Source organism: Punica granatum, chromosome 1, assembly GCF_007655135.1.
Source record: "Punica granatum isolate Tunisia-2019 chromosome 1, ASM765513v2, whole genome shotgun sequence".
In the NCBI taxonomy this organism is placed as follows: domain Eukaryota; kingdom Viridiplantae; phylum Streptophyta; class Magnoliopsida; order Myrtales; family Lythraceae; genus Punica; species Punica granatum.
The window spans coordinates 1463102-1477331 of NC_045127.1; the positions used below are offsets into that span (position 1 = coordinate 1463102).

The 14230-nt window shown below is 39.9% G+C and overlaps 3 protein-coding genes across 4 annotated transcripts; all 3 read left to right on the forward strand.

The window, feature by feature from the left end:
* The first annotated feature begins 183 nt into the window (after window positions 1-183).
* Window positions 184-3705, forward strand: LOC116193309 (probable envelope ADP,ATP carrier protein, chloroplastic). Its single transcript, XM_031522129.1, has 10 exons — window positions 184-660; window positions 939-995; window positions 1284-1346; window positions 1459-1515; window positions 1628-1711; window positions 1917-1985; window positions 2075-2187; window positions 2270-2439; window positions 2824-2902; window positions 3183-3705. The coding sequence occupies exons 1-10, from the start codon at window positions 301-303 to the stop codon at window positions 3295-3297; spliced, it is 1167 nt and encodes a 388-aa protein (XP_031377989.1). The 5' UTR covers window positions 184-300; the 3' UTR covers window positions 3298-3705.
* Window positions 3706-4427: 722 nt separating this feature from the next.
* On the forward strand, window positions 4428-12292 carry LOC116193307 (protein root UVB sensitive 5). Of its 2 annotated transcripts, XR_004154233.1 has the most exons (16): window positions 4428-4678; window positions 4773-4838; window positions 4944-5095; window positions 5433-5533; window positions 5649-5707; window positions 5873-5919; window positions 5995-6073; window positions 6158-6230; window positions 6695-6784; window positions 7142-7201; window positions 7296-7409; window positions 7601-7661; window positions 7744-7862; window positions 8122-8214; window positions 8308-8656; window positions 12156-12292. XR_004154233.1 is itself a non-coding variant. In XM_031522127.1 (15 exons), exons 1-15 carry the CDS (start codon window positions 4533-4535, stop codon window positions 8536-8538), a joined length of 1491 nt encoding a protein of 496 aa, XP_031377987.1. In that variant the 5' UTR covers window positions 4428-4532; the 3' UTR covers window positions 8539-9049. The 2 variants fall into 2 exon arrangements, 1 of the variants encoding a protein (XP_031377987.1); XM_031522127.1 differs by lacking the exon at window positions 12156-12292 and having other exon boundaries at window positions 8308-9049.
* LOC116193310 (E3 ubiquitin-protein ligase AIRP2) lies at window positions 11643-13822 on the forward strand. Its single transcript, XM_031522130.1, has 5 exons — window positions 11643-12080; window positions 12464-12614; window positions 12697-12763; window positions 12883-13117; window positions 13370-13822. Exons 1-5 carry the CDS (start codon window positions 12016-12018, stop codon window positions 13584-13586), a joined length of 735 nt encoding a protein of 244 aa, XP_031377990.1. The 5' UTR covers window positions 11643-12015; the 3' UTR covers window positions 13587-13822.
* Window positions 13823-14230: the final 408 nt, after the last annotated feature.

Sequence of the window (14230 nt, forward strand, 5' to 3'; positions counted from 1 at the left end):
GTGATTTAATACTTATTTTTTATATATATAGAGTCAGATTCAAGTTTTGTAAATAGAGATATTCACATTAGAAGAACTTTATTTCTTAATAAAATTCGACTTGACTGAATTAGTCAGAATGCATAAAATTTCCGAATTCGAAGATTCGCAAAAGAAAAAAATAATAATGAAAAAAAATTCCCCCCTCCGAATTAGCTCCTAACTGTATCGTGCTCCCTCCCTGGCGCCTTATCTCTTCTTTACCCTTTCACCAACCTCTGCAAATCTCCCCCCTTCTCCATTGAATTCGATTCCACCGACATGGGAGAGGACAGAGGCGCGTTGGCCTTTCGCGCTGTCCCCAACCTGAAGACCTCCCATTTCGCTCACCCCGACTCCACCAGCCACGAGCCACTGTGGTGGAGAGCTCAGTCAACGGGCCGGGTCTGTCTGAATTCCGGCTCCGGGAGGGCCAGCATCGCCAATTTCGCGTCGCTGTCGCTGGCGGAGAAGCGGGAGCACAGCGAGTACGAGCCCACCTCGGCTCAGCTGCTGAAGCATCCGCTGGCCATCGTGGCGTACGTCCCTAGGGACGCCGCGCTCTTCCTCGCCGGAGCCGTCGCTGGAGCTGCCGCAAAAACCGTCACGGCACCGCTCGACCGCATTAAACTTCTTATGCAGGTTAGCTCACTCATTCTCCGCCCGTTTAGTGCCTCAAAACGTTAGAGCTATTTATGTATGGGTGATTGCTATAACTGAAATACATTTTCTGGTTATTGGACATTACTGGGCGATGAATTCATTGCCAATAAGCATACATGAGGAAATGACAGGAATTGATGATCTGATGTTCCAAATTTTTGAAGGGCAAATAGGAAGAATCTGAATTTTGGATTGAATAGTTCACGTTGGTGATCGAATTGGAACATGTTGCTCACTGATTTTGTTTCTGTCAATAGACTCACGGTGTACGAGCTGGGCAACAAACTGCAAAGAAGGCCATTGGTTTTATAGAGGTATACTTTCCTGACTCTTGTCGATGTTGAATGCCATCTTCAATTGCATTCAAATTTTTTTGCATCTTTTATACTATTGATTCTCGAGGCATGTTCAATGTGCCATGAGAAAGATATCAGTTCAACTGTTGGCGAATAGAACAACTGGCCTTAGACTGTGTTCTATTTTCTTTTATGTTTGCTGGTATATATTTGCCGACTAAAAGAATAGGTTCTTTAAGTGGTCCAATCTGTATTTAATGTCCCTTTTCATAAACACCAATGGCACCAACTTGGTCTAAATTGTAGGCAATCACATTGATAGGGAAGGAAGAAGGGTTAAAGGGGTATTGGAAAGGCAACCTTCCTCAGGTACTTCTTTTTATGTGGATTTCATATTTGGACTCGATGAATCCACTATTGTTAGATCATAGTGATGATTCCTTGTTTGTGGACATTCTAAAGCTGTGTTATGTCCTTCCAGGTTATAAGGATTATTCCTTACAGTGCTGTCCAACTTTTTGCATATGAATTCTACAAGGTACTTGCCAAGTACTTGTATGTTGATATTTTCCCAAATCATGGCACTGCAAGAATATTTCCACGAGTGACTCTATCTAAAATGTGTAACTGTTTAATTTTGGGATTCTTAGAAACTCTTTAAAGGAAAGGATTGCGAGCTTTCTGTCATTGGAAGACTTGCTGCCGGTGCCTGTGCTGGCATGACTTCTACCTTTGTAAGCATACAATGAACGAACTCTTAGAATTCTGGCCTCGACATGAACAGTGTTGAACTTAAGATTAATATATGTATTTTGGAGATCAGTCAATTCCTTGAGTTCTTATCAACTTTGTGTGTAGAATTCTTATCAATACATTTGTCCACAGACCACGTCTGTGTTAATTTTTACTGGAAAGCACTTCTCTCTCTTTTAATTGCAGATCACATACCCTTTAGATGTCTTACGGTTACGCTTAGCAGTGGAACCAGGTTACAGGAGCATGTCACAGGTAGGATTCTTCTTTGTAAAACTCAGAAAACCAGTGATACCTCTTAATGAGCATGCAATGGTTTGATCATGTTTCTTTTGTCTTTTCAGGTTGCATTAAACATGCTGAAAGAGGAAGGAGTTGCATCATTTTATAATGGTCTTGGACCTTCTCTCATTGGAATAGCTCCTTACATTGCGGTCAACTTCTGCGTATTCGATTTGTGAGTTGGATCACCGCAACTTGTGATTTAGGGACACGGGTGATGAAAATATTTGCTACTTAATTTCTTTCCAAATTCGCAGGGTTAAAAAGGCTTTGCCAGAGGACTTTCAAACGAGGACTGAGGCATCTCTTCTAACTGCTTTGGTCTCAGCTGGAATCGCCACACTCACTTGTTATCCCCTGGACACAGTGAGAAGGCAGATGCAAATGAGGGGCACACCTTACAAGACAGTTCTGGATGCCTTTCCAGGTGCGAAAATATTCTGCAAGGAATTAAAAATAAAGAAACCCTCTAACTGTTCGCCCATTTATTCAAGGGTTTATCCTTGTTTATGTTATTGTTGAGGTCTGCTGGAAAATGATAATTGAGAATTGGAAGCACCTCTGAGCCAATTTTAAGCTTTGATTTTCCAAAGTAGTTCCGAGATGGTTTTTTTGCTATAATTTTCTTTTATGGGCATTTTGGCTTGGATAGATGAGGGTGGTCGTGGTACAAAAGATTCCTATATCTGGTTTGGTTTATCATTTCCTGAACTTAGAAACGGTTCATGTAGATTCCTAGTTAGGACAAGTCTTCGTTGAGATTCTTAAACTTTGCTTGGTAAATTGCTAATTCTTGAACCATATGATGCAGGTATTATTGAACGGGATGGAGTGGTGGGTTTATACAGAGGTTTTCTGCCAAATGCCTTGAAAAACCTACCAAACAGCAGGTTGGTACTTTGGGCTCTTCACTCCATTTTTCGTTTTCTTCTTCTTCTTTTGCCTAGACCAGGCAATTAGAAGATGATAGTAGCATTTCTTACACGGGCATAGGTTTCACATGTGAGCTGGTCTCATTCGACAATCAATAGATGATTGCAGTCGCATAGTTTTGAGTCCAGTATACCTCATGGTAGGATAATGATGGAGCAGTTGAGTGGTCCTAATGATGATACTAGCCAGATATTAGTACTCGTGTCACTGAACATGCTTTCCTTCTCCTTCCTGCAGCATTAGACTAACAACATTCGACACAGTCAAGCGACTAATTGCTGCTAGCGAGAAAGAGTTCCAAAGAATCGTGGAGGAAAATCGGCAGAAGCAGCACAGTGATGCTAGTAATTGAAGTGCTCCGATTCTTTGGTATATTGTCCTTCAATACTTTTGCCGCAGGGGGAGGGCCACCGAGATAGTTCAGTGATTCTTTCTCCTCAATTCACTACGTTTCGGGCTGCCCTGGAATTCATTGTTTTGGAGGATTTATGTGCCAAACTTCAATTTTGGAGTGCACTTGGTGGTATGGTAACAACATTTTGCGAGATATTAGACAGGACGGGAACGAGATAGTCAGGTTAAATAGGCAGAATGCGACTTTATAATTAGGCCAATATTGTCGAAAGTTCCAGCTATTCTTTAGATTACTGTGTAGGGGTAGCTGCTTTTGTGCCAATTGATTTTGATAGGAAACTATGTGGACGAAATGCTTAAGCAATGGGTGAATGGAGAACATTTTTGTGTTCTTTCTTGATTATTATTTTCCAAAGGAATCATTGTTTATCTTAGATCAATGTTGTGTTCTTTTTCCTAATAATTGTCTTTTGAGACAATTTTGATTCCAAAATATGATGCCTTCGATAAACTTAAAGCGAGAGAATCAGAACATAATTAACTTTTTTTGGTTCCACCACGACGTGTTCTCTACCTTCTTACTAATTAGATTAATTGGACGTCGGCTTGACCCTAGACAATAGTCTATTTGTCGTAGGGGTGTACATGGGCGGGTCGATTTTTTTGGGCCAGGCTTTCGAGAGCTAAAAAACTGCTCAGGATCCGAATGCAATTAATTAATTTATTGAAAAAAGTATAAAAAATTTCATTGTAATTTAAGTTTGAAACTAATTGAACCTCGTGATTTTTTTAAGGACATATAACTCTTTGTAGTTCATTTCGTGCGCACCATTAATTTTTCATCATTTTTTATCCTCACAATTTTCATTTTATCATTATTACCCTCAAACTTTTTTTTTTTTTTTACAATTGGGTCTTACAATTTGAAAATAAAAAGGGGAAGGGGCTTGGGCCGCCGGTCGGCGACCCCGACCGCCAAGGTTGCCGACACTCACAGAGGACGCCGGCGACCATGGAGGTGAGGTCGGAGTCTCCGATTTTGTTATTTTTGTTTGCAATTAATAATTCATAATTATTATCCCCGATGGAGAAGAAAAAAAATTAATAAAAGGAAAAACACCGGAGCTCACTTGCTCCGCTCTTCCTCTTCCTACTAGTGTCCATAGCGTGCTGAAGCGAGAGACATACATCAGTAGAGCAGAGGCGCGTACGTGGACTGACTGTGGAGTGGAGATGTCTTACGCTCTGCACCTCTCTTTTCCCAGCTATGGCTTCCTCTACCCTGTAAGGAGTCGGAAGAGAGGAATCGTCGCCCATGCACGGCCTTCTCCCAATCCTGAGCTGAATGGAGAACCACATGAGCAGACCACCAGTGGCAGGTCGTCTCACTCATCACTATCTCCCATATTTCCTCAATCTCCACCTTACTGGCTTCGATCAGGAATGAGTTTCGTTTTCTCTTCTGCCCTGCAGAGACCAGGCCGAAGTCGAACCTCGTCTGATATTGGTCGAGAGATACAGCGATGGCACCTCTAAGAGGTCTTCATCAACGATATTTCCTTTATTCAGAACCAACCAGTGGCTCCCGTTGTGCGTGCGTCTCTTCGAACCTCTCAGCTGTTTGTTGATTGTTTTGACCTGAAGGTATGTGCTGCATGAGGAGGACTCGCGATTACAAACTTCCCTCGAGGTTAAGGATCAACGGTCCACCAGTAATGGCTTTGATTTCTCTGACTCAGAGCTATCCTGGCTTCCTGATCCCGTCAAGGAATTCGTCTTTCCTGGAGGCTTCCCTGGTTAGCTCTATCAGATTTTCTTCTTGTTCTTGTAGTGCATTTACTCCTTAATCGCACTGCTTGCTGATTGTCATTCAGTTCAATGCTTTGTTCAGCGACCACTTGCGATGTCGATGCATCAATGTCGACATACTTATCATCACTGGAATGCAATATAATAGTACCATCTTGCGGATTTAGCATTGACCGAGAGGACTAAAGTCGGAGTTAGAATTCTGCAGTACCATTTTTAGAGTAGGAAGTGAAGGGGAAAAAAGGAAAGAATGATGTTGTCTATTACTTGTTTGTCTACTTATGCAATATGCAAGTCGCTCATCATTCTTTACTTTTGCTGCAGGATCGGTTTCGGATGATTACTTGGAATACATGTTACTACAATTCCCCACAAATGTTACAGCATGGATCTGTCATGCCTTGGTTACGTCAAGTCTATTGAAGGCGCGTTAAACTGTTGCTGAATCTTTCTCACTGCTACTTAGTCACCTGCGGTGCATTTCATTTATTCTGGGCGTGTAATCTTCAGTGACTCATAGGTTGATGGTTGATGGTTCAGGCTGTTGGTGTTGGTTCTTTCTCTGGGACTACTGCTGCTGCCTCGGCTGCTGCCATCAGGTGATTGTTCACTGTTCTTTCTTGGTTCTCCCCATGCATTTATTTATCCACAGAGCGAGCATGCTTGTTTTAGTTGAAACTTATTTCATGGCTGTAAGAGATCTTCATCTCCCCTTAATTCATATTTTCTTAAGTCCAACTCTTTAATCTTATATGAATCTGCAGATGGGTGTCAAAGGATGGAATTGGAGCTGTTGGGCGTCTTCTAATCGGTCTGGTAACTCTGGTTACCATGAAACTGAAGATTGTTTTGACCGCCTGATTCTAAAGTATTGCTATTTGTCCAGGTGGACGATTTGGAAGTCTTTTTGACGATGATCCAAAACAATGGCGCATGTATGCCGATTTCATAGGCAGTGCTGGAAGGTGATAAAGAGTGTTGGTTCTTTTATGTTTTCTTTTATTGGAGTTAGCCGGAGAGATGTTATTAAATCTTTGATCTATCGGCAGCATCTTTGACTTGAGCACTCAATTATATCCCACCTATTTCTTGCCGCTGGCATCTCTTGGAAATCTCACCAAGGTAATTTCTATGGATAAGTCAATTTGCATCTTAGTGCATTTCCATAATGTCCTACTTCATCACCAAAACCTTCTTTTTTAGATTTCGGTTCTATTCTTCCTTGAAATCCTCTATATGATCATCAAACATCGGAGAACCACAATACTGATTGTGCACTGACCTTTTTCCATTCGTAAGCTGAGAACCTATATCCTGATCAATGACCTTGAGAAGAGCAGTGACTATATTTACGCACAATTACTACCCCTTCGCCTTCTCAGCCTTGCTTGATAGGACATAATCGGTTAGATAGTAAGGTTCTTTCATTTAACAGAATAAATTGTTAGCCACCTTTTGTTTAGATGATTGATGTCTGAGAAATATGATACCATCCTTCTCCAATCTTCTGCGTGTTTTGCTAACACATGCATCCCCTTGTCCGGATTAACTGAGAGTGTCAATAATTTTATGTGAAACTGAAACAGGCTGTAGCTAGAGGGCTAAAAGATCCCTCATTCCGAGTTATTCAGAATCATTTTGCAATATCAGGGAATCTGGGAGAGGTAGCAGCAAAGGTATATTTAAACCCGTTTTATACCACACTAACAAAGCATTAAGACTGATTAGTTCTATGATCTTTATTTCTCATATTTATCTTTAAGATGATTTCTTGAAACTTCACATTAATTTTGGATCCGGAACTGAGAATAATTCTTTTATTATCCTATTCGCACATATACATTTTTTACTTTGAGAACTCTCTAATTCTTTCAGCAATATGGCCAGCTTTTTATTGTATGCTGCAACTAATGCCACAACTGCATGCTGTAATCTTGTCTTCTTCAGTGAAGATGACATTTGAGCAGACTCTATGATGAATAAGTTCGTTCAGGAATTAGAATACTGATAAGTGATCTAAATAATATCATAAGGAGGAAGTTTGGGAAGTGGCTGCTCAGTTGCTTGGCCTTGCACTAGGCATTCTGATCTTGGTATGTCTTAATTTATAGTTTTGACAGAGCTAGGGTTCTTATTCTTTATGCTTCATGATCAGTTACTGTAGCTCTTAATTTATAATTATTGCAGGATACACCTGGACTTGTCAAATCTTACCCCTCGTTGGCGTTTACATGGACGAGCATGAGGCTTCTTCACCTCTGGTTACGATATCAGTCTCTTACAGCCCTAAAATTCGACACTGTAAGCTTCAAAACTCCTTTCTCCCTCACGGCTCACAGCCACGAAAAAGACAATCCTTTCTGCATAGGGGGTAAAAGGTAGAGAGAGAGAGAGAGAGAGAGAGAGATGAATTTTTGGATATTGGATGAAAGAATTATTCAATTTTTCGTTTGTCACTGGATTATTCAGTCGTCCTCGTTCGTCTCTTGCAGATAAATCTGAAGCGTGCTTGTATACTTGTGAAATCACATGTTGTAAGCGCGAACATTCCAGGTAAGAATCACGCTCTTTAAGAGTCCTTTTGGATTCAGGTTTATGAAGTATAAATGATCTATCCTATATCCCTTTCTTTTAGGATGTGATGAATGTAATAAGAGAGAGAATATATTGCTATGGCAGAGATTTCTGAAGCCTCGAATCATTTTCGGTGTGTCCTTTGAAGAGATGGTGAACGGAGACATCTCTGTGCTCATGGTATGACCTTATATAGTGCCCTACAATGGTTAATTTCTATCGTATAACAAAATTATGTTATGATAATCTACCACTCTCATATCATATCATGAAAACTTGTTTGCGCTAGTTTTTTTATCAGTTTAACGGGTTGGGCCTTTATCATTATTTCCAGCGCACATGGGGGAAAATTCACAATCATGTTAGGAAATTATGCAGCAGGTTGAAGTGACATATGTGTCACCTTCTTAACTTTTCTTGTTCTAATATTTGAGAGCAGGCGAAGGAACTTCTCCGACTGTACTCAAAGGAGAAGTATATCCTCACAGTGGACCAACGGGGCAATGACTTTGAGGTTCTCGTGGCATTCAAGGTCTGCAACTCAATTTTTTTCATGCTCCTTTAGCAAAAACTAGTGTGATTGTATTTGAGAATTTTTGTGTAATTGAGATACCTCTCCTTTCAGGTCGGGGCGACGAGTTTATCAGTCTTGAGAAGTGTTTGGCAGGCTTGTTGGCTGCACGAGAACTGCGGCGTTTCACACAATGTTCTTGATCAGCTCGCTCAAAGCCTACTTGACATGGAGAAGCGGTTCGAGAATTTCATGGAACAACTGGAGGAAGCTGAGTGGGACATTCACAATTTAAACCTCAAGGTTACTTCAGAGATCTTCATTGATGAGATTGTTACAAGTTGATCTCCCCGACAAGATTAGAGTACTACTAATCAACAGGCGGTTCTCTCCAAGACTCGAGTTATAGTTGAAGTGGTAATGGGTCTCATGTGGGACCTGACACTCAACTCGATCTGAAGAGGTAACAAATCTGAACCTTTCTCAAACCTTATCAGATATGATCAGCACTGAGAAGAAAAACATTTTCTTTTTGTTTGTTTTTGGTAATCAGTTTTTTCTAATCAAATCCAAAGAAATTATTGGTGCCGTTCGCTCAACCATATTATCAGTTTGTTTATCAGAAGCTGTTGGCCAGATGACAAACCCCCCCCCCCCCCCCCAAAAAAACCAAAAGGTAGTGTTTCTTTTTGGGCGAGCCAAAGTTGGTTGTGAGAATTAATTGCTCTTTCTCAGAAGGAATTGGAACAATTTGTATTAAAGAATAGCCTATACAGAGGATTTACATGAATTTATGGGTTTGTGGGATACGCATGTGTTAATAATTAAATGGAAAGAAGATAGTGATACGAGATACTTTGCTTCACGCACCGATTCGGCTGATCGTCTTTCTTCGGCCTTTATCATCTTCAATGATTGGTTGCAATGTCATTGTCATGCAAATTCAATAATCTCAATAGCAGCAGATAACATATTAAATTAAAAAAAATTAATTATATAATCAACACATTATCCTTTTTCTAGTGTGCACCGATTCATATTCGAAGTCCAAATAGATCCGACAAATTCAAGTTTGAGCCAATGTCGTTTTATTTGGATAGGAGGAAAAGAGAAGGGGAGGGAAAAATTGCATTGAATTTTTATAAATTTCTGTACAAAATATTGCCCTTGCTCTTTTCTTTTCAATAAAAAAAAAAGATTTTCATCCAATCATTCCTCCTCCTTTCTATACATTTTTTTTCTTTAATTAATTGAGTGCTTAATTTTTAAGTATTTAATTTATCAAAGGAGGAAATTTTTCATCAATATCGTACTTTTATAATAATAATAATAATAATAATAATAATAATAATTGTGTTTCATCAGATTCCGTACAGGAAGGGGGGAAAAAGAAAGGGAATTCGCTTATAATTTTTCGGGACTCAAAAAATAAATAATGAGTAAAACTATGTGTAGTTTCCTTTGGTTACATTGTAGGGAAATGATCTCACCTTTTAGGTTAAGAGGACAAAATATGTTTTTATATGGTGTGATGGAAAAGCAAAAACCTGCTCCGTTGGGAAGCGGATGGTCATTTTCAGTTTTTCACCGTCATTATTATCACCGTTAGCTACTATCCCGAAGGACCGACACCAATCAAATTTTGATGAACGATGATATATCATTGGTTTCTTCTATACAATATGATATCTTCTGAGAAGGAATTTGGGCTATGAGATTCTGTATACGTGACTGCGACATATAACTTCAGTGAAAGCTTAAGTTATTATGAGATGCAACAGTCTGTAGGTGGAGGGTGAAAATGAAATGTTTATTGTTACGTGACGATGACGAGCATCCGGTACGTTTCTTGTCAATTCCGATGTTTCCACATTGAAAGAAATCCAAATGTCTTAATTACATGGGTTCAATGAGATGACATGTTCAGTTTATTATTATTGTTACATTTTTTTGTTGTTTATTCGTGTGTGTGTATATATATATATATATATATATATTATTTCTCGCATATATATATATAGGTGTCGAGTTGATTGGGAGAAGAGTGTAGGCAACGGTGATTCTAATTTACCCTTTGGTTGGTCGGACCCCCAAATTCCGACTTGTTGCCGATTGCAATACGTCGCTGTGCTCTTTGCTCAAGGGGACACCAGTATAACCACGTAACGATGCTATCTTTTATTATTATTATTATCAAATCATCATTTTTATGCGTTGGATTCTTTATTTTAATTAGGTTGCTCTTACGATGATCAATGGATATGCTTTTATAATGTACCGTTCACTAGGAGCGGCTGACATTCCTTCATAGTTCTGGCAAAGGCACTACGATAAACATTACATCGCACTACGTTTGGTCCGGACTCGTTGAAAACAGGGAACTAATACTACTAGAAGTGCCAAAAACAAAATATACAATGTAAATTCGAAATTGTCGTGCGTACCTGAAACGGAAATCCTTCTGATTTTTCAAATACTGTATAAGATTTTCTGGCAAATAAAAACTAAAGTCTCGAGATTTTTCCTTGCTAGTGTAATGTAATGTATTGATGATTTTTTTCGGATGATGATAGCTGCATTCGACTGATGTCGTGCATGGCTGACACGTCGCAGTTTATTATGGCTTGTTCCGCAGGGGAAAAAAAACATATAAAATAGAAAGAAAAAAAAAAGATAAATTGTACTGGTGGTCTAAAAAGTTTTATGAATGTTTCGATATGATACAAAAAGTTTTTTTTTACTACTTGATGGTACAAAATATTTTAAAGTTGTTTCAATATAGTACAAACCGTCATTTCGCCATTGACGCCGTCAAGTTGACGCTGATGGTACAAAATCAGTTTTAGTGAGACGTTATATGACGGTACAAAATGTTTTAAAATTGTATCTTAATAGTACAAAATGTTTTACGTAAGTTACATGATGTTGTAAAATTTACAGATTTTGCAAAGGATGGCTTGACGGAGTCAATGGCGAGATGACGGTTTGTATTATACTGAAATAACTTTGAAACATTTTGCATTATCAAGTTGCAAAAAAAAACTTTTTGTATCATATTAAAATATTTATAAAATTTTTTGAACTACTAGTACAATTTATCCTAGAAAAAAAAGGAGAGTAAATTCTCGAAGGGAAGAAAAAAGAAAAAAGAAAAATCCATAATAAAGGCATTTTCTTTTCCTATGGCTATGTTCCTTCCGCCTCTGCTCCCGCCAATTGCAGAGAGCTCTGTCGGCGGGAATCGGGTCACCGCCGGTGAAGATTGAAAATTCGAGAAGGGCAGTATTGTAAATTTGAGGAATCAATCTGCTTCTGCCTCGTCCTCCTCTGTTGGTGCTCTCTTCTCTCGTTCATGTTCGTGTTGATGGTCGTTCATTCATAATAACAGTCACACTTCATTTATTATTTTATTATATGGTAAACAACATACGATATATTATATTCAAACTACGTAGTACGTACACCGGAAGAAAAAGGAAACGGGTGATGCTGAAGCCTGCACCGTTACGTGTGACCAAAGCGAAAGCCAAGTAAGCCCCACAACCGCCGCTCTCTCTCTCTCTCTCTCTCTCTCTCTGCACACAAAACCCCCTTCCTCTTTCCCACTCATAGCTCCGGCTGTGATCTCTACCATTAGCTGAAGCCGAAGGACAGGAGTTTTTGATCTTCTGGGTTTCTAGGACGAGTTGAGTATCAGCTGTGAAACTGAGGGAGCTCGTCGGTTTGTGCAACTTTTATCGCCCTTTGCTGTATATTTTTCGGTGTTGGAGGCGATTCTCTGATGGTGGGTTTGAGTTCGTGGGGAAGAAGCAGACAAGGGAAATGTTGAAATCGTTCAAGGATTCCCTCAAAGCCCTCGAAGCTGATATTCAGTTCGCTAATACCCTGTAAATTGCTCTCTCTCTCTCTCTCTCTCTCAAAAGCTGAAATCTTTTCTCTGCTTCTGTTCCATTTTCTGTCAGATGTGCTTCGTTGCAATGTTTTCTCCGTCACGGAGCATCACGGCTCAGCTCACCTTCTGGTTTCAAGTTTCCACTGGGTAGATCTGGAAATTCACGGAGACACTGTTTCACTCCTTGAATGGCCTCTGCAGTTTCGCCTGATTCCTCGGGATTCAAAATTTTTCCAGCAAAGGAGAAACCTTTTTACGAATTTGAAGCTGCCGATTGCATTCTACTCTATAACTTATTATTTCCTTCACATGATACGTCTTTTGTAAGGTTTAATTAACAAGTTCCAGACTGATCGGTTCTCTTTCGTGGTTGCTCAGGGCTTCAGACTACCCGCAAGCATACGGTGGCGGCTGCCTTCAGATGAGACTGTCCTACAGTCCCGCAGCTCATTTTCTGCTCTTTCTCGTTCAGTGGACTGATTGTCGGCTTGCTGGTACCTTAGGACTGCTTAAGATTCTTATTTATAAGGTGGACATCCCCCGAAAAATTAATTATGTCGTGTTTCCTGTCTTCTGGCTTTTCACGTGATATTTATGATGTCCTATGATAGGCCTATGTGGATGGTAAGACTACCATGTATGTTCACGAACGGAGAGCGACCATTAGGGAGTTCTATGGTGAGCATAGTTTCTTTATCTTCGCATTCTCCATCCCCCCCCAACCCCCCCCCCCCCCCCCCCCCCCCCCCCCCCCCCCGGTTGAGTTTTGAGATAATGATCTGAACTTGTCATTGCAGCTGTAATATTTCCCTCACTGCTGCAACTTCACGGAGGGATTACTGATGTGGAGGAGAGGAAACAGAAAGAAGTCTGCGCTACGAAGTACACGAGAAAGGACGAGGCCGATAAAGGGAAGCTCTCTGTAGCCGATCTAGAGCGGGAAGAGGAGTGTGGCATTTGTATGAAGATTAGCTCGAAGATCGTGCTCCCTAATTGCTGCCATTCTCTGTGCATGAGGTGTTACAGGGACTGGTATGCTGCATTTCATGTTTCATCTAAAGCACTTGTTTTCATGCCCGATCCTAAGTAGTCTGGCATAATGATGGGATGAGGCTCGTCAAATAAAATTTGATCAATAGAGAGGCAAATGAGCCGATGTGTGAAATCAGGTCCTGTCTGTGATGAGATGTGAAAGTTCTGAAGTACGGATAATTGTTTGTGCTGACTTCTTGATTAGCTTTGCAATTGACTAGGGATTAATGCTAATATTTCCGTAATCTTCAGGCTATCAAGGTCCCAATCGTGCCCATTTTGTCGGGACAGTCTCAAGAGAGTAAACTCCGGTGACCTGTGGATATACACAACCAATGGTGATGTAGCTGACCTGTCTTCTATCGCAAGGGAGAACATGAAGAGACTTGTCCTGTACATTGAGAAGCTGCCCGTCATTGTCCCCGATCCCCTCTGCGTCTCGTCTCAGCAGTACTCTCATTTTAGGTGATCTATAGCCCTTTATGTTGTCGGTGATGATGACCATATGTAGATAACATGTCTGTAGATAACATACGTTTGTGGACTGTACATATTTATGTCTCGCATTGGGGCACTCTTAGAAATTGTAGATATAGTTCGTTGCTCGGTATTGGTTCAATCTTTATCAGATGTCTGCCTTTGCTGTATTTGAAATTGATACATGATACGTCAATGCAATATTATCAGGGTCAATGATTCAAGTACTATATTAGCTTACCAGCAAAAATAACAATAATAATAATAATAATAATAATAATACTGTATTTACAACTTTAGTGCAACTCATATCGTCCGAGGTTGGTGTCGAGACAATCATTCTCAAACTGATTATTACTGGTGCATTTAGTTTCAAAGTTAAAATAATGTTGATTTTGATTGTGTAGTGTGTTGAGTTAAAATTAAAGTTAAAATTTTTGACTTGGAAAATGTGTATTTTTATTATGTAGTGTGTTGAGTTAAAGTTAAAGTTAAAATTTTTGTGATTTTAATTGCGAAACCAAACGAAGCAATACGATCCGCTTTAAGATGAAACTCGATTTCGGTCGAGAAGAGCCTTCGGGACATCCGACATAAAGTAGAGACTAGGACGTGATATCCGTAAAACCTTTTTCA